Below are 24709 nucleotides of genomic sequence, written 5' to 3' on the forward strand. Positions count from 1 at the left end.
TCAGTGTTTTACAAGAAGCGACTGCCTATCTGACGCTTTTCAGTGCAATACAAGGTTGATAATGATTTAGAAACTGTATATAGAAATCAAAAAAGTATTCTAATAGTTGCCAAAATGATATCTCAATATGCATGGGAAGCCTAAAGACAAAGGACGATTATGTTAAGATATTCATTATTCAGTGCTTAGGATACTCTTAGTGTACGTACAGTTATGCATGTAACTGAGTAGACACTGCCACACTTCTGTAGACTATTTGTAGAGGATCGTAAGAGGCAATAAACATAGAACAAAAAGACACGATTTCTTATGAATCTAGATTAGCAACAGATGATTTAATAAAGCATTTAATCTGTTATCACGTGAAGTAATTGATGTCAATGACGAAATAATTTCATTGAATGAAGACATACTTAGATCTCAAAAACGTATGGCCGAGCAACTCAAAGATATTATACTTTTATTAACATCACCTAATTTTGATGTCAACTAACGTAGTTATAGTAAATGAAAGACAACACAATAAGGCTGCAGACTTTAAAAATCCTTCTAGCTTTTGTTTGTCATTGTATTTCTAGTCCAATTTAAATTAAAGAATTTTCTTAGCTCAACTTGTACAGTTCGTGTTAATTTAATATTTAGTAGGAAACTCGTAACGAGTGCAACAACGCATCGCCATTGCAGTTACAAAAGTAGGCCGCTGCTGTAAAATAAATACGATAACAGCGTTGTTTTATAGAGATAATAATGATTGTTAATGTTTAAATAGACATTTATCAAACGTCGTTCCCAATAGGATGCCCCGAGGAACAATTTTAGGGCCACTATGATTTTTTTGTCGGACGTAATCTATTTTTTTTTCTTCGAGCGGTCTTTGGGGCTTAATAGTGTGAAAAATTGGTATATGATATGACTATGGTTTTGGTAATTCATAAGATGCATTTAATGAGCATTATATCAGCAGTTTTTTAATGGTCTGAATTTATATCCTGTCAATGGTAGTCCATACTTGGGCAAGCCAAAGCTTATGGATACGAGATTAAAACATAATTAAACCGCGGAAGTTTGTGTATTATACACAAATAAACATGCTTTTACAGATAAGGGTAAATCACTTGGGTTATATAATCAGTATATTATTCAAGTTTGACGATTATAAAATATTTAGCACATAGCCATACCATATCATTAGTGGCAATTCATATTTATGAGTTTTTCGTCAAATTATTTTATAGCCTAATTGGTTAATAAAACGAAACCATATTCTTTTAAAAGCGTCTAGTGAATTGCTAACCGAAAGTCGACCCACTAGCCTATGCCATTAATCACTTTAACCTACATACAATGGGGTAAGTTACGAGCTGTTTTCACATGAAATAATGTCTATATTGATAAAGCATTATGGCGAATTCTTAAGAGAACAGAAAATCCTTATAATAATAATGGCGTCCAAGGCCAATTTTGGCCACGGGGGCTGTTCTCATATGAGGAGATCAGCCAGATGCGCAGGATATGTATTATGCGCATATGCACAAGCATTTGCGCGGACACAGCACACTCTATTTCTTCATCCTTACTAGCCCGATGGGACGGTAATCCGATACGACCAGAGAAAGACCAAGCGCAAGACCGACATTTACGTGCTCTCCGATGCACGGGTGTATCAATCACCAACTCCCAGCGAGCGTTTTCGACTGAACCCGGGAATCGAACCCGCGACCTCATGCACAGCAGTCGCGCCTGCGAAAATCCTTACTAACGTTATAATTTTTATTATTTAATTAGTGAACCGACTTAAATGCAATTTGGTACAGACATAGCCTAGAGCCAGAGAAAGGATCAGACTACTTTTTACCCTATTGCAGAAAGTGTTTCCCCCGCAACGCGGATAAAACAGCGGGAAATAGTCAACGTGGTAATTAGGTTTTTCCTAATAATTTCGCCTATGTCAGTTGACTCACAAAACAATAAATGATAATATTAATAAAATTTATAATCAGTGCAGTAGTACCTATTCTCAATAGTTTGAACGGGTTTTTCACTTTCATTTTTACTGTCTTACACTAGTTGCACTCTCTTACACTTATTTCACAAAGGCATTTTTCCAAAAACCATATTATTATTTTTTATATTTCACACAACTAATGCACTTTATCACCAGTGATGTCCCAACTTCGAACTGTGGTTTTATCAACAAATATAAAATAGATATGAATTTTATCGATATAGTCTGTCAAGGATATCGATAAAAATATTTTTTTTATAAGATTTTCAGATATTATCTGCGGTGTAGGTAGGTAATTCCATTACTCATCTTTTGAACTGAGATAAAATTGCATTTTTGTGTTTAATGGCTGATTTACATTGAGTCAGTAACTGACGTCAGTCCACTGACAAGTCAGTGCTGACCCGGCACTGCCATCGTGTAAATTGATTTGAAGTCAGTACAGTACTACTGACGAGACACTGACACTACACTGACTTCGTGTAAATAGCACGCGTCAGTTTTCGGCGCCTACACTGACGTCAGTTACTGACTCAATGTAAATCAGCCTTCATAACTTAGTTTGCCTTACATGATAGTAGTTTAGATAACTGTCTGTTTTTTGCAGTTCCACCCACATCGTGGGGGAATTTCCTACCCTTAACAGGATAAAACATAGCTTATGTCACCCGAGTATAGCGCAGCTTCAAAATACTGAAAAATGTTTCAAATCGTTTCAGTAGCTTCGGAGCTTTTGGGGGCCAAAGACCCAACAACCCCAAAAACCCTGCCAGAGGAAATTTATGGCAGCAATTCCGATGTCAAAGATCAAATACCCATACTAGAGAGATACCAACGCTTTCATTATCAGTATATCTTTTAAGTGATAAGTTTAAAGGATTTCAGCTAAGCATTTTATCTCTAAATCCGAAAATACAAAGCACATAACAAGATTACGCGGTCTGTACATTTATTTTCGGGACAATGACGCACGCTTTATAGATTCTTATGTAAATACACATTTGCTCATGTGCTACAAATTATTTATTCTTTGAAAGTAATACATTTGTTCGGTCACTCACTTTTTGGGTTAATTTTGGAAGACCCCGTCTTTATATTGCATGGTAGCTAAGCCCCGCGGTTGTTTATTCTCTCCGGGGAACTTCCTCTTGTACCCCCATAAAATATAGCCTGTGACACTTACAAATAATCTTTCTTTCTTATGGCGAAAGAATTCTCAATATTAGTTCAGCAGATCCAGAGATTATCCCCGACAAGCTCACAAACTTTACCTCTTTACATTATTAGTTTTATATCTCAGAGTTCTAGCCTTCCCAAAATCGTATCCATTGTCAAGAATCGAATATCGAGATTCCTCGCTCCATCGATTGCATCGAAATCGGCGATGTGTACTCGGAATATAGTTGAGAACTTGCCGGAGGGGAACAAGTCGGAAGCGGATGGTCTGGGGAACTGAATTGTCGCTCCGTGAGACTGGAAGTAGATACGTGTACGCCCACGTCCGAAAAACGTTCTGCCGTTTGTAGGTCATTAGGGAACACCTTGGCCCCACGGCCTCACTTTTAACGTTACCCCAAACCTCTATCTATTGGGGATAATTGGCATGAAAATCCCTTCAGTAGGTAGGTTTTGAGTCAGATCCTGAGACAGTAAATTGTTTCAAATGAAACCCGAAGTCTTTATGGTCTTGTCGGATTTTAATTTGTTACATCAGTTTATAAAGCAGTGCCATTATTTATTCCCCTCTAATTCACTAACACAGCTTACCCATTATATTGTCCTAACTTTGCTACTTAACTTAGTTCATTAAACATTTGATTCACGCGATGGGTCGCGCCATTATGTCATGGCAATGACATCATCGTCTGCCGTCGTGTTTGCGAGCAAACCTGCGTGGACTGGTGTACAGTGTAGATCAAATCTAAGGTGTGATTCAAGGTCGTGCTATAGACATCCGAATTTTTGTTTTAGTTATTCTTTTGGCGTGTTCAACGGCTTAGATATATTTGCGAGTCCTTTGAATTTTTAAAATTCATTTAGATAGCTCGGAGACGAGGTTCTTTTATGTCTTGTGATTATTATTTCTCTCAACTAGTAGATTTATGTAAACACAGCCTTTTGTAATCACAATAATTCGCCAACATCTGGCCTCTTTGAAAACACAAGCTTGTTATTCTTTCTCAAGGAGTTGCTTTGGAATATCTAATTGCAGAAAACAAAACACGGCCTCATTCAAGTACAATCAAATAAGAACGGTGTGTTTAAAAGATAAGCGAAGCTCAAAAAGATGTATTAGATCTAAAGAGTATGAAAAGCTGGCTCTTATCGTTCTTTACTTTAGCTGATAGTCGGACATAAAGCGTCGGGTATATAGGTCAAGGGTGTGACACTTTTCGGGAGATTCGCCGTGGCTATTCACTGGTGCGTTCCGTTTATCCATTGACCGTCTCACGAGCATAATACAAATTCCAGTCTTGCTTAGAACCTTCGAAGTTACTTTGAGCAAGATAGTGGCAGTTTGAAAGAGGAATGCGACACTTTATTGGCATTCAAGTCCACGATGTATTTTATATTTGGATAACATGGGAATACCCAACTAATGACGCATACTGAATTAGGACAGACCCAATATAGAAGTTTGTGAAGGACTGGCAAGTTACACTATCCAAAACAGAAAAGATCAACTTACAACAACTTCGGGGAAAAGGCATCCGTTGTAAGAAAGGGCTCGGATTTCTTGACACGTAAAGATCCTTAGGTGTTCACAAAACCTTCCTTATATCACAAATCAACGAACAAGACATTGAGGAAAACGTCATTCAAGGAAAACTGCGGAAAGAGACTGGTATATTACAGCATAAAAATTGTGCGGGTAAACAATGAAACCTTGCATGTAGGACATAGGTACCGTACGTTAGAGCTGACTATGAATAATAGAAAGGGGTGACTTCTAGACCTAACTACATAATCTACACTAGCTGTGAAATAATTGGAGCGAAAATTTCTTTTGGAGACAGTAGAACTAACCGAGGAAATGCAGAGAGATATTGGTATTGCTAAGTAATTGGGTTGTGAAGGTCAGATGTTAGTGCCGCGCAAAATTTGGTCAGAAATGGAGTCGATGGCAATATACGTAGTAGTGGAAAATAGCTAATAATAATACTGTCATTCCATCCCATGGTGCGTATTGAAACATGTATCGAAACAGAATATCGTCAATTTATCATTTACGGCTCATTGATATAGGCATTCTCGCAAACAAGTAATCGAATTACGAAGTTTTAGAAGTTCTACGAAAGTTAGTATTTTGGTATTCAGTTAGAACTCTCTAGACTTGAAACCGCCAATTAATTAGGATATCTAGGACGAATACAGTGCTCTTAGGAATAATGCAAGGTTAATAGTTATGTAGAACTTCTCGTCGTTCCCAAGTGAGTCGTTGGGAAGTGATGCAGAATAGATAGTAATATTTTAGATAGATAGTTTACTTTTTGGTTTCCTCCTGTGGTCGATCCACGAGCGTATTAAACGAGTTTTCTATAAGTACTCCCTATGGATTTATTGGATATCTAATTCATGATATCTGGCTAGTAGTTTTTCAAATGTTGTAGTTACCTATCTTCCACAATTTAACATGGAGCGACCCTCTATCTGACCTCGACAATGTACTACTTACTGGGTACAAATGTGCCCCTGGTAAGAATGGTTGACAGAAGCTACTTAATCAACCCAGATAAAAAGTATCATGTTTTTCTCCGGTTTGTGTTTAGGCTCTGTGCCAAATCCGGACAAGCTCTTATTTGGGAAAAGGTAACAGGACAGAGAGTTTTGTATCCATTCTATAAGCATAAGATTTATTCTAAATGAGATTTGCCACACACGCATAGTCAAAATATGATTGAGAGTTCTTCTTCCTTCCTTCTAGGTTAGGAATATTTTCACCCACGAGTTTTATGACAGTTTGGCTGAATAAAACGTCATAGCTTCAATAACATTTAAAATTCCAAATTCCAAAGTTCACGATATCGGCCACCAAACTGCCATTGTTTTCGCGGAAATATGATATTATCAGAATTGTCGATAGTGGCCTAATAATGCCGGAAATTATTGTATTAGTTCATATTTGGGAATGCGAGTAAAATTAGATAACACAAATAGTAAAGAGGTAAAGTTCTCTGAAACTACTAAGCTGATTAATGAAAATATTTCAGTATAGAAAGGAACATTTTCCTTGAACGCTAAGCTATGCTTTTCGGGCATAGAAATGTGCGCGATGTCGTTTTTGACTGCGATCGAAGATAAAAGGAGTACCTTTTAAGACGTTTGTAAATCTGACAATCACAAAATGCTGATTTTCAGCATAGTTCGCATGAATCATTTTAGAAGTGTTTATTGTGGCCCAAAGTACTCCTTGTTCAGCAAAGATAAATTCAACAGCTATTTAAATCATAATTATATTACACGTATCTACGACAGTTTCACATAAAATGCAAGTTGTAGTAAGTAAATAGCTCCTAAACACAGTAATGATTCATTTCCTCTATAATTATATCCGCAGCGAGTTGAAATGACTTTTGGAGCACGTAATATTTATTGTGGCAACATTTTAAATAAATAAAACTTTATGCGCAGTGTTGGTTTAAAAGCGATTGTCCAATTTCAAGGACGGCCATTAAAAATATCGTTTTTTATCACGCATATTTTCAGGTGCGGATTTTTCTATATCGCATGTGTTTGTATGAAGGTTATGGTATGTTAACATTAGGTTATTTATTTGTTTTGCACCTGTCGATTGATATGGTTAGAACTCCATTTCAATTTAAACGTTTTTTGTTATTTTCGGTTTCTTTTGCTGTTTAGTCCTTTATTCATACTTGTCGGTATCTTATCGCGCAACGGCGTAGTATTATTTATATAGAATGCGATGCGTACGATGCGGAAGGTGGACGACTTGTTTGGTTTCTATATAAATAATATACGAATACGTCCGTTGCGTACGATACCGACAAGTGGACGCACATATTTGGACGCGACTATAATGAAGACTGCAGAAGATTGGCACCTCTTACGGTGACTCCAATGAGGGTTTTGAAATTTTTTTGGCGCCATATGCGTCTTCCAAACACGTCTTATTGTTTATTGAAATTCTGTTATATTGGAAGGTATTGATTTTATTATGGACTACGGTCAGAATAAGGTTTCCGAACTAAAAATTGAGCTAAGAGAGAGGGTGCAAAAGTCACTGGTACTAAGGAAAAGCTTGTTGAAAATTTTTTTAACACAATATGATTTCGTTTTTTTTATTTACTCAACCGCAATAGTAAAACAATAATGCAGTGCTTTAATTATAAAATAAAAAAAACACTAAAATCGTTCACTATTCATAGTAAAGATAAGCACTTTGACAGTTATTTGGACCTGACGACTCGGTGCTGCCACCTCGTGGACGCCATTTTACGAAACCCTCAGTCTAACTACTCATAATTTCGTCGCCACTTATGTCGACCGCAGCATTCTGTCATGCTATCCATAATAGTGGTTACAGGCCATTTACTAGTACTAAAAGTACTGCTTAAACAATGGAATTAAATCTTTATAAAGTGGCAGAACGAAAAACTCGTTTCATAATGAGTCTCTAGATGCTATAGGTAATTATGTAGGTACTTCATATCTATTGGTGTGGTTAGCAACGAAGACATTGATTGAATGAAGTGATCTGTTATTATTTTTGTCTGGAAGTTAATGACACGTTGCGTCATTTGTAGCATAGGTCAATAGAATTTCGGGACCGACGTAATGCGATCTTTGAATTATCCTGGTCAGTTTAGACATCAATTCTTATTGTGACGAAAACTGACGAAGGGTCGTCACAGTCGTCACCATCTGAATATCCTTTCCCAACTATGTTGAGCTCTGCTTTCATTCTAAATGGATGCAACTGAGTACCAGTGTTTTACATGGACGACTCTCTATCTGACCTCTCCTTAACTCAGTTTTCTGAGCAGTCCTTGGTAACACTGGGAGAGTGAGGAAGGGTAACGATTTAAATATTGAATCATCAACGGTTTCATAATGCAGCCTAGAATAATAGCTACGTGCTGATCACGAGATTATCAAGTCAGCAAGGTTTATAATACCTACAAGTAGAAGGTTATATGGTAAGCAGTCATTGGAACGACATAAATTCTGCTAAGAGCGAAAGTTTGTTATGAATGATGGATGGTCGCGGCTGGCTTGAGGATTATGAAGTTAAATTCACGGACTAAGGATTAAATGATATGGAATGATGCCCAGAGATAGTCAGAATAAGGTTGGGATAATTTGGGAATGGGCAATACGGCACAGTTTCACATACGGCCTTAGACTCTAAGGCATCGTATGCGCTTATGGCATGTATATCGCAAAACACATCCTATATTCCTACCTCCTCACTACGATTTCAACTTTTCAGTAAGATAGGAATGTAGGATGTGCTTTATGACGTCATCTTCCTAGGACGGCAATTAAAAATGGAGCAAAAATAGATTTTCGACGTTTGGCTTGGAAAACCACTCGGCTACATGTCAAAAATATGTTTCTTCTCAGCAAAACACATAGGAAGTAGTGAAGGGTGGGCGTTTTGGGGGCTGTCTTTTGTAAATTTCTGACGTTCAAAAAGTGCTGTCTTGCAGCCAAGTTTGAATAAATGATTTTTGATTTTGATTTTTTTTATTTTATGTCGTTAACAAGCGTGTCAAAACGATAATGGCTAGTTTGTAAGCGCTTTTAGGGGGAGGCCTATCATCCTACGTCGGACAAACGTCAATACCAAATAGATGACACATCAAAAATATTCATACCTCATACTGAAACAGGTAGAACTGAATCATAATGCTAGTATTATAACCACTTAAATAAACACCAAGCATTATGTACTTTAGACTTAAGCCATCTCGCTATAAAAGATAACAAAATGAACCAACATCGCTAAAGTAGGTATTCAAATTGATTCTATTGTATTGTAATGTGAATTCTAGCTGAGAACCTCTTGGCTTTTATATTCTTTAGTAGTTGAGCAATTGTGTAGTCAGGTGTTAGTCATTTTGTTAAGAATAGTGCTGATGGATTGACGCCTTTAAGTGTTCTCCTAATGGAACATGTTATAAGAATTTATGGTAGAATTTTGGACATCCATTTCTTTAAACTATCATAATAAAAGACATGGTGAAGGCATAAATATGACGATGTTCTTAGTGGTTTTCTAAATACATTGTGATATTTGTTTCACTTTAAAAAAAGTATGTTATAATGAAAATCGGCAACGAGTTATGCTGCACATATACCTATTGAGACTTTTTCTCACAAAGTCTGTTTTTACTTTCTATTTTCTAAGATATAAACAAATACATAAAAACTTTTAATTACTCTATTAGCAAAGATTTAGATAATACCACCGTATCATATAAAGCTTAAACATTATTTACAAAATAAAACCTCGTCATAAATATTAAAACTAATTTATATGTAAACATTGAATGGATATATCTTTATGTACATTACTGTATAATTTGTAATACATTAAATACTTTGTCTGAATAAATTATTTATTGATTTTACAACCGTATTTGCAGTATGAATTTTGTATTTTAAGACATTACTTGTTGGAAAATTATTTAGTGGTTGTAAATAAGTCTAACCAAGGGGTATTGGGTTGCCCGGGTAACTGGGTTGAGGAGGTCAGATAGGGCAGTCGCTCCTTGTAAAGCACTGGTACTCAGCTACATCCAGTTAGACTGGAAGCCGACCCCAACATTGTTGGAAAAAGGCTTGGATGATGATGGTTGTAAATATGTAAATTGCTCTTTAAAATAAGTGTACCGTGAATGTCAAGATGCAAGGTTAAACCTTTTGTTTAGAATTATGTATATCATAATATAATTTTTGGGAGTACTTTAAAAAGATGCTTATAAGTATGTACTTTGAGACTCATTTCTATGCCAGCCACTGCAGGTCATTTGGCAAATTACAACGCTCTGTCTTGATCTTACCTATAATGTAATTAGATTGTAAATTAAAATTTTATACAAACCAGGCCAAAATATGAGTCTATCTATAGTACTTAGTATTGTCGTCTGCTGAGCCTCTTCCCATTTTCATTGTATTAACTACTTACCTACCTTGATTTTTTTCAAAATTAGTGACAACGATGACATGCAAGTTTTAAATGATTTTTACTTGGATATGCAAACCATCTAATTTTATAACGTAAGTACGTAATTTAAAAACACAATCTAAGCAGGTAACCCATTCGCAAAGAGTTATGTTTATTACCTAGAGACCAAGGTTCAATAGGTCCGAATGACCTTCAATTATTTACTGAGATTAAGACGAGTGTACGTACTTCCTCGTTACAACTGTTTTAAAAACTTTAATCATGGAATTTAAGTAGTTTGCTTGCAATTATTTTTAAGTTTTTTTTTTACATAATTAAATTGGAGTCTTGTGTCAATGTTTTTAATTACCTATTTAGATGTGAATTGTTCAAATCATTTATTTTACTTAATTAGGTCTTAACCACAAGCACTTATGAAACTTAAAATTAAATATTAAATCATATTATGAAATTTAGTACCTAGTCCATTCCAGAAGAAGCTCCCTAGGGAAATAGATCCTGTTTACGTTGAAATATTTTTTGGTTTCCATAGTAACAAAGACAGCTCCTTAATACCAGAACTGATTTTTTGATACAGTAAACATATGAAGGAATTCATATCTTAAATATCTTATTAGATAATTGTAATTGGTAGAACAAAGAAAATATTTATTCTATGCATACCACAACTAATAGAGTACTTCCTGTGTAATAAGATTAAAATCACAGACAAACCTAGTTTATTTATAAAACCTTTTTGATCTAAAGTATTATTAGCGGCTAATAAAATGCTTTTGAGTGATATAATTTATATTTTGGCAGTTGTCCATCTATACAGTTCAATTGATTTTTGTTTTGATTAATAAAGTTTAACATTTCTATTCAACTGTAAAATTATAATTTAAGGTTCCCATTAATTTGCAATTTCCTGTCCTAGAATTTAAATATGAAATAACAGCTGATTCTACAAATATATTTTAAAATACTGATACAATTATTTCTAATAAGATTTAGATCAATATGGGGATGTGAAGGAGTGTAAACTGTATGAAATAAATCACTCAACCAATCTATGAATAAACACACATCCATTAGCTACATTAATATATCAAAAATTATTCTCAATGCCAACTCTTCGCGGTAGGAAAAAATAATACGGCTTCCCAACATATTGGTTGCTGATACAATGTACATTGCAAGCCAGCCTTCAACCAGGCGAGCAAACAGGTTTTATCGCACCACAGGCACTAATAAACCTTAATTACCTTCATAATAAACACTAATGCCGCCAAAATTACCAGAAAAATTGGGTGTCTTCGACAATAAAAAATAATCTATTTAAAAATTATACCACTGCCGCATACGTAAAACTTGGCACTGTCAACCCGCACCAAACATGTTTAACAACAAAAATATGCAATATACTTACGTAATACACTCTAAATAACAGTCAGAACACAAACATCACAGTAGTAATTGATTTTGGATATCGCCGATCAGATTTTTTTAACACACAAGATTCGCAAATATAAAGTAACACAGAGAATTTTTATTTACAATATATAATGGTGTTCACTTGTTACACGTACAATTTACAGTTCATTTTAGTAATAATTGATATAATTTAGAAAGAAACTCGTTAGTATGAAACACCATTTTGAAAGATTGAAGAAAAGATCGTCAAGGATTTTTCCCCTTCTTTCATGTCAACTGCTTGCGTCATTGCGGCAATTTGACGTTTGTAATACTGATGTTACCAGAGCTGGAATACATATTTCCAATATATGTTTTTACATGTTACAACAGCTGTTGTAATAAAAAAATCATAACGGTCACATAACGGTAACGGTAGAATTTTCAGGCTAGTTTGCACCAATTACAGAAAAATATTACGTCTGCAAAATGTCAAAATTTTAGATGGTCCATAAATGTTAAGAAAATAAAACATAAATGAATGCTAAATATGCGATAATAAAGAATTGAGTATTTAGTACTAAAATTACAACGAAAGTTATTTATAACTGTGATGCACGATGTACATGACAACAAAATTACAATGCTCCTCTGAAGAGGAAAATGTATTTTGTTATTTTAATGGAGAACGGTGGGGGGAAATGTTTGACATTATTTACAGTCTCATTCTGTCTCATATTTTTATAACTAGATTGAAATTAATCATAGTTAAGATTCATTTTCATGTAAGGTTGTGTAAATAAATAAATAAATAAAATAAATAATTTTCAAAAGTATCATCTCCGATGTAAGGGAACCCGTTTTATGATGGCAACATTATTTTTCCTCCATATTACAGAGGTTGCGTTCGTAAATTGATATTTTTGTGACAAAGTTGCGTTCACACAGCAATAATTTAAATGCCATGTAATTTAACGTTTTGCAACCAAGTAATGTAAGCTAATATTCTGTACTTGGTGTCTACACTGTAATTTTTCACTGGATCATTGAAATAATAAATTACTGCTACTCCTGCAGCGCCTTAGATAAGTAAAAGTGGTAGTATGGTCTAAAAATAAAAGTACCCATAATTTGTAATTTCGTGCTTCATTTTATTCAGAATACATTCGATGTACATACACCTTTTATTTTTTTTTAACGACGTCAAAAGTCATGTGTGAGTCCTCCGTTGTGAGTTAGCAGCTGTGAGGGAGTGTCAGACTCTTACTGACTAAAAACCGCCGTGTTCCGTCGTAGGCCTTTTATATACCGGGGCTACGGTAACTCTTTCAAACAATCGGGGCTGCGCGACAGACCTTGGCTCTGCTGGGCCCCGCTGGGGTTGCTGATATCTCCTTGAGGAGGGCGTGGAACAACGCGCGCCGTCGACACGGGTCTGTTGTCTTAAATAGACGCCTACGGTGGCCGGCAACCGTGGTGTCTACCTGGTTCAGCGCGGCGGCCGGGATGAGAGGTGCGAACTCTCTGGCGTTCCGCCGCCTCCTTCTCGAGCATGACTGCTTCGCAGAAGGAGGCGATGGCATTCCCTCTCGCCCCGGATCATGGCCTGAACCAGGGCCGGACGCGAGAGGTCGCCGCGGTCTAAAGCCTCGACGAGGACAACCTAAGGAGGCCCTTCTCACGCAGGGATTTATCTCCTAAATCGTGACATCGTGACTTAAGATTAGAAGATTTTACTCAAAGCTTTAAGGCTGATATAATGCTCGTTAACATCAAAAATACGTGCCCATAAGTGTGTAGATAAAGATGACCTTAAGTAATTTAGATGTTTTTAATGGTAGAATAAAGGAGGTCAGGGTCTGGGAAGGGCGTAGTAGAGTAAGAAATGGGGATATGAAGCTCCTACCATAAGTCGTTTAACATTAATTTTAATTTTTGTTTGCGATGTTGTTTTAGTGGTGCTGTAGTTCGCTTTGTAACAATGAAATAATTATTCAAATCGGTTCTCTAGTTCCGGAGCTTATTTGATTCAAAGAAACTGACAGTCTTTTTCCTCTTTATACAGCAGGGCGGTTGCCTTTTTATATCTTTTAGGAAAAATAAAACAAAAAGTTTTGTAGATAGAAACATTTACTAATACACTTATATATTGACGTTTTTTAACTGCCTCGTTGGTCTAGCTGTCGCAAGTGCGGCTGCTGAGCACGAGGTCTCGGGTTCGATTCCCGGGTCGGGCCGAAATCGCTTTGTGGGTTTTAGAAGACTTTCACAAAGCAGCCCGGAGCCTGGAAATTGGTGATTGATACACCCGTGCATCGGAGAGCACGTAAATGTCGGTCCTGCGCCTGATCTCTCTCCGGTCGTGTCGGATTGCCGTCCCATCGGGTTATGAGAGGGAAGGAATAGGGAGTGCACCTGTGTCTGCGCAAATGCTTGTGCACTATAATATGTCCTGCGCAATTGGCTGATCTCCATAAATGAGAACAGCCGCCGTAGCCGATAATCGGCTAGGAGGACATCATCATCATCATATTGACGTTTTGGGTAGGTACCTACTTACAAAACTAAATGAATAGGTAGTTATTATGCTTAGTGCTTAAATGCCTTAAAATACCTAATGACTTACAAAAACCTATTTCAACAGTGCTCACTATAATAATATCACTAGAACTAGTAGTTACTGGCTTTTCAATAAATAAGTAAGTATTTAGATTTTACCTAATGATAACATAAATTATACAATAATTACAATTAATTGAAATGTTATGCATGTATTTACAGATTATTCGATGGCCATAGGTCATTTTTTAAATTGGAAAATCATCAAATGTCCACTCCCTTTGTGGGTGCAGAAAAGGAGTGTCAGACTCTTACAGACTAAAACCCACCACGTTCCTTCTGGGGCCCAGACCAGACCAGGGCCACGGTAACTACCTACCGCGAACAATCCCGCAGCCACAGCAGTCTTTGGTCCTATGGAGGCCAACTGGCTGATCTTACGCAAAAAGTTGTGAAGCTAATCCACATTATTTTCCAACTATGTCCTATTTTTATACAATATGCAATACCATATCTATCATACATACAAGATCCATAATCATATTATTGTACAGTCAGCTTCAAAAGTAGCTGAACAAAACAAAATTTTCAAAACTGCTAAGCACCGTATCGTTGATAACTTACACGAGTATTATTTATCTACATATTTTTAAGGTTTTTGTTAAGTAAATTTTGTCTTTTTTGTTTTTGAGAAATGATGATTCATTACGCAGTTTTGAAAAGGCATATAAGGCAGTTTTTAAAATGTTTATTTGTTCAGCTACTTTTGACGCTGAGCGTACCTCCATAAATATTATCGAAATCCACATGTGTCATTTGACATACAAAACATGATACCCACATACTTATAAGAATTTAGATAGAAAAGTAGATTACGAAAATCTCTCCATACACAAGACTTTGAGGTAAACACATATTGTAAGAGAGATTGCTGCACGAAGGCCACTCTATCTCTATCTCTCTGTGTAATGCAAGAAAGAGAAAGGGCCTCTCCGCGAAACAATCTCTCTCGCACTGTGTTATAAGATGAGATTTCCCTAGAGCAGGTCTCTATTCTTTCCTATAATATATCTAAGCAGTTTTTCATCGTGGTTATATTGCAAATAAATGGATCAATACTCAAATCATATAAACAGGATATAAAAATACAGGTCCCCGAAATGTACAGACCATAACATACCACCTGAGACTACAGCGACATCTATATAAATAAGGATAGAGTCAGAATTTTTGAGCATTGCATCCTTTCCTCATCCTAAGACCCCCATAATCCGATACCATTTATTATTTCGCAACATGGGTCCGACCCCAATACGATAGTGCAATAGTAATCGGTTTTACTGGGACTCCGTTCGGTTTTTGTTGGGGTTCCCTAAATCCCAGTGGGATCATGATAGGCCGGGATATTTTGGTTAGAGGTAGCCATCGCATAAGAAATATTCAGGAAACTAGCAAACTTTATTTTTCTTCAAAGGGATAGTTTTTGTTTTTATTTTAAAACAGATAACTGAATTTGTGCTATTATTTTACGTATAGATTTCTATTTCATGTCCATTATTAATATTAGTTAGTCTCTTCCAGTATACATATTCTTCTTTCAATCCTTTTGCTCCTAAAAAGAAGGGATATTCCATAGAGGTAGCTAGATAATATATACCTCTTTCAGTCTTGTCTATGCCTATTCCCATAAAAATAGGTTCCATAGGAGAATTGCCATAACAATCAGAGTCTCTGGCTTGCTGGATATCTCTACACTTAATAGCTACGAACTTCTTAGGGTTCTTCAAAGCCGAGACCCATAAGGGGAGGACTCTGAAGTGACTGCAAGTTGTAGTGCATGGGTAGAGGCTGATATCCGAAGGCTGATACTCTCCCCCATTCACGTAGATGTCGACATGTCCCATAGGAGTAGCCATGCCATAACCATCGATATTCGTGTGAATAACTTGAACAAAATCTGCGTCGCCAGCATCAAGCCTGTGTTTTGGTCCTAAGTTCCGAAAGCAAGGACCAGATGGTTCTAAAGCAGAGATGGTAGATATATTTCGACCTGTCATGGTTTGGAAGTGTTTGGCTACGAAGCTGGCTGTGTGGCAGCCTAGGCTGAAACCTAGGAGTTCCAGTTTGCTTGGGTCAAGTCCGTACTCCATGAGTTGGACTAGAATTTCAGCTACGTGCTTGCCTACAGGTCTCATGAGGCGTGTTGCTCTGAAATAAACAGTGTAAGAGATCATTAAAACAATGTATTAAAAATATTTAAGGATCAACTGTTTTATTACTTAGGGCATTCGAGTTCATCTCATAACTTTATGCGCTCGTTAGACGATCTATTAAACTGTGCAATATGACGTATTGTGCAATTGACCACGGCGTCCAATATTGAAGACGGCACGCTGATTTTGACCATAAAAAAATTCTTAGTTAGGTAGGGGCAGCCTTAGTTAAATACAAGAAATTATTCATAAGCAAGTTTCCTCTAGATTAGTCTAGATACAAGATACTTACAAATGATAGTGGACAGTAGCAAATCTCTGGTTGTCAACCAGAATGACGTTATACCCTCTGTCCTCGTACTCATTGGCGAACATCGCTGATATAGGCAGGTTGGGGCTGTCCAGGTAGCCTATAGCTACTATCAGCGTTCTCCTGGAAATAATCAAAAGGCTTCATTTACTAATGGACCAGATTCCTAGTTATAGAGCCGGGGTAGTTCTAAATTATAATGATATTATTTAGTTCTTGGATGCGTTGAAACCAAGTGCTCGTTCTAGGCCCAATTTGATTATTTTAGAGAAAACAATGATTTTATTTTATTTTAAAAGGTCTGTGATAATATAATCATCTGCGTTTGTGAACATTAAAATAATTTGTCAGGGAAATAATAGAAACAATGTTCTTCTTCTAGTTCATTAGTATTTGTTTGAGGTAAACGCACCCTTGGATCAGTAACTCTAGAAAGCTACTAGTCTGAGCCCCTTTTAACACTTCAAAAAGTTAAACAGTTAATGAACTGTTCCAATATCACATATTTAGAATATAAGTCACTATTTAAACTTCCTAAAACCATATAGATCCACCATATAGATCATATACACAAAGTTTCAGCCTTTATAAAATAAAAATGGCATTCGCTGGCTCTTGGCCAATACCTACTTATCAAAATTGACCCTGGGATCCTTGGCGATACCCCTGGCGTTCCAAAAGTTGTACTTCTGTCTGGTCCGTCCGTTGCCCTGGACCACGAAGGACAAGTACTTCAGCTGACCCTTGGGGATCAAGGCTGGTTTGGTGGAGCCAGGACCTGGGAAGCAAAAGAGCTGGATGATGAATGATGTACTAGGTTGTAAGTGGTTTCTTCTTTGTTTTAGAAGAGACTTGATCTGTATAGGATAGGTGAAAAGGTTGATAATTTTATCTAATGCGATTGATATAGGTACTTGCCATCATTTTTGCATTTCGTAAAAGTACCTAAGGATTAGTAATTGCATTATAGTGACTGTCTTTTTATTGGTTTCTTGGTATTTTATCTGTAGCCTTAAATAAAAAAGAAATGATTGAATAAACACATAGGTAAGTATTAAGTATTAGCAATGATATTGTTTCTTGAATAAACGCTTTTTCATTTCATCCAAATTAATTGTTGATTGCACAATGTAGTCTTTAATATAGGGCATGGATTTAGTACGATCTGCGATCTTTGCTTAAATCCAGAGCCAAATCATGGTTGCAGTACCTGCCGATGTAAAATTATCTAAGCTTTATTTTCGCCGTACTAAGAAGATTGGTGTTATTAAAAACTAGCGCGTTACCGCATTCATGTTTCCACATAAGAACAGCTTGAGGAATGAAATCGCAGGAACATTCCAGTTACCTAAGATAAGCGTAAACACTTAGGTTGGTTACAATTATCTTCGTAATGCTTAGCTGGTAAAGTAAGGTATGAAAGGGACCTCAGTTTGTTTGTTTGTGGATGTTGTTTCAATGAGGTAGGTAGGTACATTGGTTCCCCGTTACCTTTGCTTCCCGTACCATAATATTTGCGTATTACATGTCCATTGTAGCTTTCATCCGAATCGGATGTGACTTTTTTTTAAGTTGTGTCTGTGTCACATAAGAGCAAAGTTTTTGCAACTCGTGCAATAACTCTACACTCGGAGCAGACAATAAGCTCACTTGTAACACAAATAGGTAACTATTTCCTGATTATTTATTATCAGTTTTTTTACGTCTGGAACGTCTTTTCTTTATGTCTGGAACTTCACCTTCTGCAATAAAACCTACCCAGTTGTTATATAGTAGGTATAAAACCTATCTAGCACAATGGTAGCGGAAGACATCTGAATAACGAGTGACATTACACTGGTTTGCTTGCATCACAGAAATTTCTTCGTTCCGCGACGTCGTCTAACTGGGAGTGAAGATTTAGTTTAAGCAACGAAATAAGTACATGTAGGTAGGTACATACAGGTCAAAAGTACTGACAGAATGAATTTCTTGAAATTGATTTAGTAAGACAATTATGTGTTTTTTATTACTAGTAACTACCAGTGGATTACCTGCGTCCCGTGGGAATTAATCGGCGGACCAGGATAAAAACCTATATTATACAAAGCCTTCTTCAATCAATAGGTATCTAACACTGACTATTACAAATCTGTCTACTAGTTCTGGGGATTAGCACGTTGGTTCAAGCAAAACGAACTTCTTAGCTTTTTGTAACTTTGCTGAAGATTGATTAATTTATTCCTTGTCTAGAACTAGCCTTAAACCTATCCTTGAAAATAACTATAAATTAAAGACATTTTTACGACTGCCTTGTTACAAATCTCTGACATTGATTGATAGCGAATCTTCAAAATCTCCTAAATGGTCCAATTTTCCTGTTTTTCGAAAAATGAGGTCAATGCCATTGTTAATTTATGATTAGAATACTGATAACAATGCCAGCTATTGTTTTAGTGAGGTTTGTTATTGATTGTTTTTTTTATTTATTTAAGGACCTTCCTTAAATGTCGACAAAAGGAATCCTTACTAATCCTTATTTGCATTAAAAATGCGAAGACATTCAGGTTGAATCACCTTAACAACTACTGATTCGAAATCTTTTGTTATTGGACAGTCTCTATCAGACGGGGCTAATAAGTTACTTTTTATCCAGGCGACCTAGCTCCCACGGGATGCTGGTAGAAACTAGTAACTTAAATAATCGATAAAATACTTTAATTCGATGTTCTTACCTAGTGTTTTGTCATGTCATGGCAAACGAAGATATATAAGATAAACATGTACATATATTCTTTATGTTTTTTTTTCTTTAAACATTTTTATTTTATTTTACTGTAACCTCTTTTGTGCCAAGTAACAAAGTTTCTTTAGTAGTAAATCTATCAAGGCTTCTCTCGTATCGTAAATCGATATATGCACGACGATAGTAGTCTCGATAGCTAGGTTACAAAGTGAGAGGTAAATCAATCTACTGTCGATAGATAGGCACTTCCTTGCAGCTATTAGTGCGCGAAAGATACGGGCTCAGTAATATTACCTATAATGTCTAGAATTATCTTAGACTAAATAGATTTTCATGAGACGGTTTGAAAGATTCTCAAACATCTTGCATCAAGTCTCTTCCAAATATTAAGGTACCAATAAATTTTTTGGCATGTAGGCTGTTGTCAGACCTAAAAAAAACTAGCACCGTATGATTTGTTTTGCTTTCGGGGCAAAAGAGTAGACTGATCTGTTAGGTTACTTTCAACACCAGAGAAGTCTTGAGTGCGATGCCGGCCTTTTGAGAAAGAGAGATAGATACAGTCTGTCCATGATGTTTTAAAGGGCTTATGTATTGGTAAATACCAGAGGCCAGCATCAAAAAATATAGGTACCTAATATATACCCAATTTTCTTCGTAAATCTTCCTGATATCGTCTAACGCAAATATATTGGCATACATCCAATCATTGTGTATTGATTGACCAAACTTTTATCCTATATGGCACCGGGATTTTATGGTCGACATAACCTTGTGGATCAGCCAAGTAATATTCACTTATAATACCACAAGAGCTTTAAAATTATCGGGTATTTTCCGATAGGTTCGTTGCAAACAAATGAAGGAGTCAAGTTTTTCAGGTTAAAAAATCACGAGCGCGAAGCGCGAGTGATTTTTCCTGAAAAACTTGACGACTTTATTTGTTTGCAGGGAACCTTGAGGGAAATGCCAGATAATTATGAAGCTCGTGTGGTATTCGAGAGATTTTTCCGTCCCAAATGTCGGCCACAACCTGTCAGTTTGACGTAGCAACGACCAGAGAAAATATTCAAAAAATTTTCAGTATAATACCATGTAGGTTGTACCACGTGACGTCGAATGGTGCAATTCTATTGGTCGATATTTGGGTCGGAAAAATAATCAATGGTAATCAAAGTCACTGTTAGAAATTAATTTAACAATAAATTGTTGTAAAGAAATTATTCTACAGTTTATATTAATAGACCTTTTCACGCACGGTCGGTTAGCCCCATGGTAAGTTATTAATTAACTTGTGTTATGGGTGCTAACACAACTGATAAATGCGCCATCGAGGTTGTCAAAATTTGTGGTATTGTGTATGAGAGTAACACGCAGCTTGACGTTTTTTCAAAAAGCTCTTATGCATTTCTAAGGCACCATGGCCATAGATTCCTAAATAGAATACCTAGTTACTATACTATACTCCATATACCTATCTATATGGTAAATCCATTTGATGAACCAATTTGAATTCGGTTTATTCAGTTGAAAGCGATATTTCTTAGACACGGTACATCAAAATTTGCCCAGCTATTCTAAGGTTATTCGCTAATTTTATCTGCTAATGTGATTAATCGCTAAATCTTAACCGGGATGAGAAAGTGACAGCACTCTGTGTACAAGGATAACTGCTCAGACACTTACCTTGAAGATGATAGTAAAAGTTACTTAGGTATATCTTACTTAATTATTGACATTTTGTTCGTAATTAAAATTCCGCCTTTATTCCTGTCGTATGAATGTAATTAATTTATAGATGTTATGTCTGACTACATTATACCTAAATTGTTTGACTATAATAAATCAAACAAAAAGTTAAATTTTTATGCAGCCGTTGAAAAAATGCTAAACCTGACATAGAATATTTATTTTAATCGTTGGCTATATTCGGAAACAAATACTTGCTAATAATTTATTTCTGAATCGGACTGGGACATCTAGTATTTCCGTATCTACCTACAGATAAAGATATACAGGTACAATCATCTAATCTTAAATTCTTAATTTATTTTGAGATTGGTTAAAAGTAAAAATAGGTACCTACGCAAAGTCTCAATCAAGCTTTAAATCACGTTTCTTGCAAATTGTTTTAAAAATCGTCGATGTTCTTTCTGCATTTTTTTGCTTTTTGTAGGTAAGTACATTGTCCGAAAATGTATAATATAATCTGCATTAAAGGTAAATAAAAGCTTGTAAAATGGGGGCAAATCTCAAGTTCAATACCAAGAGCGATAGCAAGGGCAATGTATTCATTCATTCATCATGCATGATCATGTGATGGCAAATTTAATGGAAACGAGAAACGAATAATAAATAAGAGGAAGATTTACAAAAAACCAACATGAAAATGCTATTTCAATAAAAGATTATATTTTAAAAAAACATACATATTGACATCAATCCGGCCGGAAATCCGTAATCTCCTTTCTTGTCCTGCTCATGGCTCCACGCCATAGACGGACAAGAAACCATAAACAAGGAAACACTCGTAAATAACACAACTTTTAACATTTTCACTAATAAAATTCACTATAAAACAGTCCTAAATAATTAAATTATTAACAAAATTGAGCTACGAACGTTTTGAGTAATACTTTCTTGTATTTTTTTATGAGAATTAAAAAAACTTTATGATTCATAATAATTTTGGCGCGTAATGTTTTTTTTTTTAAGGTCGGTTGTCTATTGCAGCGGCTGCGCGCGTATACAGCCTCTTTAGTACTGGCAGGTTTGTTTTCAAGCGGTAAGGATGGCGGCGGTGTTGTGAAAAACATGCATTCTTTAAGTTTAAGATAATCTCTTGGATAAAATGGCTCGCCCTTCATTCTTCAATGCACGTAGGGAAGTTTTATTATTTCTGTAGATACTTGTTTATCTTGCTATACGTAAATTCATTGTGAAAATCATAAAGGCGTCGGGATAAATGGAGTTTTTGGGAAAACAATGGGTGATGATAATCAAAATATTGGGTATTCAGTCATTTGTTTGCAGTTCAGTTTCGTTGTTGATTATCTGAAACGTTTTCAAATCGGTTCTGGTTTGGATTCAGTGGATAAGTCGACTTGCGGAGTGGGAAAAACTAGAGTGTAAAAAGCTTTTTCTAGAAATAAATGTCAAGCCAAGTTCCTCCATATCTATATTTCATACTAGCCGTTTTCCCGCGGTTTCGGGATAAAATATAGCCTATATTACTTGCAGATAATATAGCTTTCTAATGGTGAAAGAATATTTAAAATCAGTCCAGTAGTTTTTAAGTTTATCCATTACAAACAAACAAACAAAGTTTTCCTCTCTATTAGTATAGATAATAATAAAGAGGAAATATTTTTTTGTTTATAGCCTAAAGGCTCCGAAACTACTAAACCGATTTGAAAAATTCTGTCACAGTTGGAAAGCTACACTCTTCCCAAGTACCATAGGCTATATTTTATCTCTTTACGGGCAGTACCTAGTTCCCACAGGACGCGGGTGAAACCGCGAGAAAATGGCTAGTAATTAATAAAGTCATATGCCCACTATATAATATGGTAACTTAACTAAATACATTAGATTTACGAGATGCATCGATTACTGCGTTCGGTGAACGTTGTTGCATTGTTGCACAAGATGCAACTTTGAGTCTAGTTTAAAAGGTTGCGGGTTAAGCATTTGTGAAATTAGATTAAATTAATATCTGTGTTGCAAGTATCTTTAGACTGGTTAAATCCTTCTGATAATTCTATCGGATATCTAAACGATTTTTTTCAGCCATTCTCGAAGCTGATTAGCCAACTCACTCTCACGGAGCTATGGGACGGCAGTCCGACATAACTGGAGAGAGATCACAAGCAGGACCGACACCTTAACACGTTCTCCCAGGTGTATTAAACCAACACTAATATACAGATTCCGTATATTGCCTGCTTTCTGTAAGCTTCTTAAAACCTGTTAAGCAATTTCGAACCGAACCCCACGCACCACTGTCATACGGGATACCACTGTCTTTTTAATTCTGTCTACCTCCTAGACCTTATAATACGTCAGATTTTTTAGTAATTGATAGGATTAAGAATCTGGGTATTTTGATGACAATCGTACCTATAAATCTTGTTCTCATAATTAATTGTGAATGTGTAGGCATAAATTTAGTCAGAACGCATGTTGAATATCTACATAAATTAAAAACATTTTTGTTTAGGTGTCATTTATTTACAGAATATATCTACATTATAAATAATACTTATACTAACCATTTATATTATTGTATGCTTTAAAACACCCTCAATAGGTAAGTGGAATTTTATCAGCTAATAGCCTCATTTTGTACGTCATAGTATGCCACTCATCCTCCGAGATCCTCCGCTGATGAGAAGTAGTAAGCCATTGTAATGAGAAGTAGGGGTAACTGAGTAACCTATGACATCTGAACTAAATATAAGTACAATAATAATCCAAAAGACAGCCCCAAAATTATACAGATCAAGAGGGGTTTACTTAGTTTGCAATTCCTCTTCTTTGCAATTAAGTTTTTTGTCATTATCAAACTATTATGAGTCATCATAAGCATTAACGATATCGTCTCCACTACTTTTAACTACACCTACGGCCACAAAGGTTTAGCATGTTGACAGTCTTCACAGGTTTCCACCGCCTTGACCTTACAAATTCCCCCTTTGCAGGGATACTCCCCCTTCCGAGGGTACTGCTGAGGCTTGTCAGGAGTGATCCAGGGTTTGTTCAGCTTGTTTAGCATGGATAGCTCGTATTCTTGGATGTTGGAAGGCGCTGCTGATGACAAGTGGTAAGCCATTGTGATGATGAGAAGGGGTAGCTGGAAAATAAGAAAAGTAAAACATAAGAAAAAAAACCGGCCAAGTGCGAGTTGGACGCGCGCACGAAGGGTTCCGTACCAGAGCAAAAAAGAGGAAATTATCACGTTTGTTGTATGGGAGCCCCCCCAAAATATTTATTTTATTCTCGTTTTCAGTATTTGTTGTTATAGCGGCAACAGAAATACATCATCTGTAAAAATTTCAACTCTCTAACTATCACGGTTCATGAGATACAGCCTGGTGACAGACGGACGGACGGACAGAGGAGCGAAAACAGTAGAGTCTCGTTTTACCCTTTGGGTGCGGAACCCTAAAAACAGCATCTAAAAAATGTGGGGAAAAGAAATGATACCCGGAGTCGGTTCCGGTCAGTGGGTCAGGGTCAGGGTCAGTGTTTTTTTTTTTATTTTTGAAAATTTTAATTCTAATTTCAAACTTCTACAAAATATATTTGGAAATGGAACCTTTTTTTCAAGCGCGGGCCATTCGACCTTTTGAAC

General features: G+C 36.2%; 2 protein-coding genes across 5 annotated transcripts in view; both read right to left on the reverse strand.

Annotated features, from left to right (window-relative positions):
- The window catches only part of LOC110377433 (oxysterol-binding protein-related protein 3), a 45423-nt gene extending 33544 nt beyond the window's left edge, over positions 1-11879 (reverse strand). For 2 of the 4 annotated variants that reach the window (XM_064041352.1, XM_064041351.1), the window contains exon 1: positions 2012-2183. In XM_064041352.1, coding sequence (XP_063897422.1) covers positions 2012-2048 — 37 coding nt within the window. In that variant the 5' untranslated portion in view covers positions 2049-2183. Of the gene's footprint in view, positions 1-2011; positions 2198-11565 lie in introns of those variants that run through there. The other 2 variants (XM_049845848.2, XM_049845847.2) reach the window with 2 other exon arrangements.
- Positions 11880-13715: 1836 nt separating this feature from the next.
- On the reverse strand, positions 13716-22531 carry LOC110377430 (lipase member H-A). The gene is made up of 4 exons (XM_021336325.3): positions 21786-22531; positions 17262-17409; positions 16614-16754; positions 13716-16316 (listed from the first exon to the last, which is right to left on the reverse strand). The coding sequence occupies exons 1-4, from the start codon at positions 21907-21909 to the stop codon at positions 15635-15637; spliced, it is 1095 nt and encodes a 364-aa protein (XP_021192000.1). The 5' UTR covers positions 21910-22531; the 3' UTR covers positions 13716-15634.
- Positions 22532-24709: the final 2178 nt, after the last annotated feature.

The sequence above is a fragment of the Helicoverpa armigera genome, chromosome 25 (assembly GCF_030705265.1).
Source record: "Helicoverpa armigera isolate CAAS_96S chromosome 25, ASM3070526v1, whole genome shotgun sequence".
NCBI lineage: Eukaryota > Metazoa > Arthropoda > Insecta > Lepidoptera > Noctuidae > Helicoverpa > Helicoverpa armigera.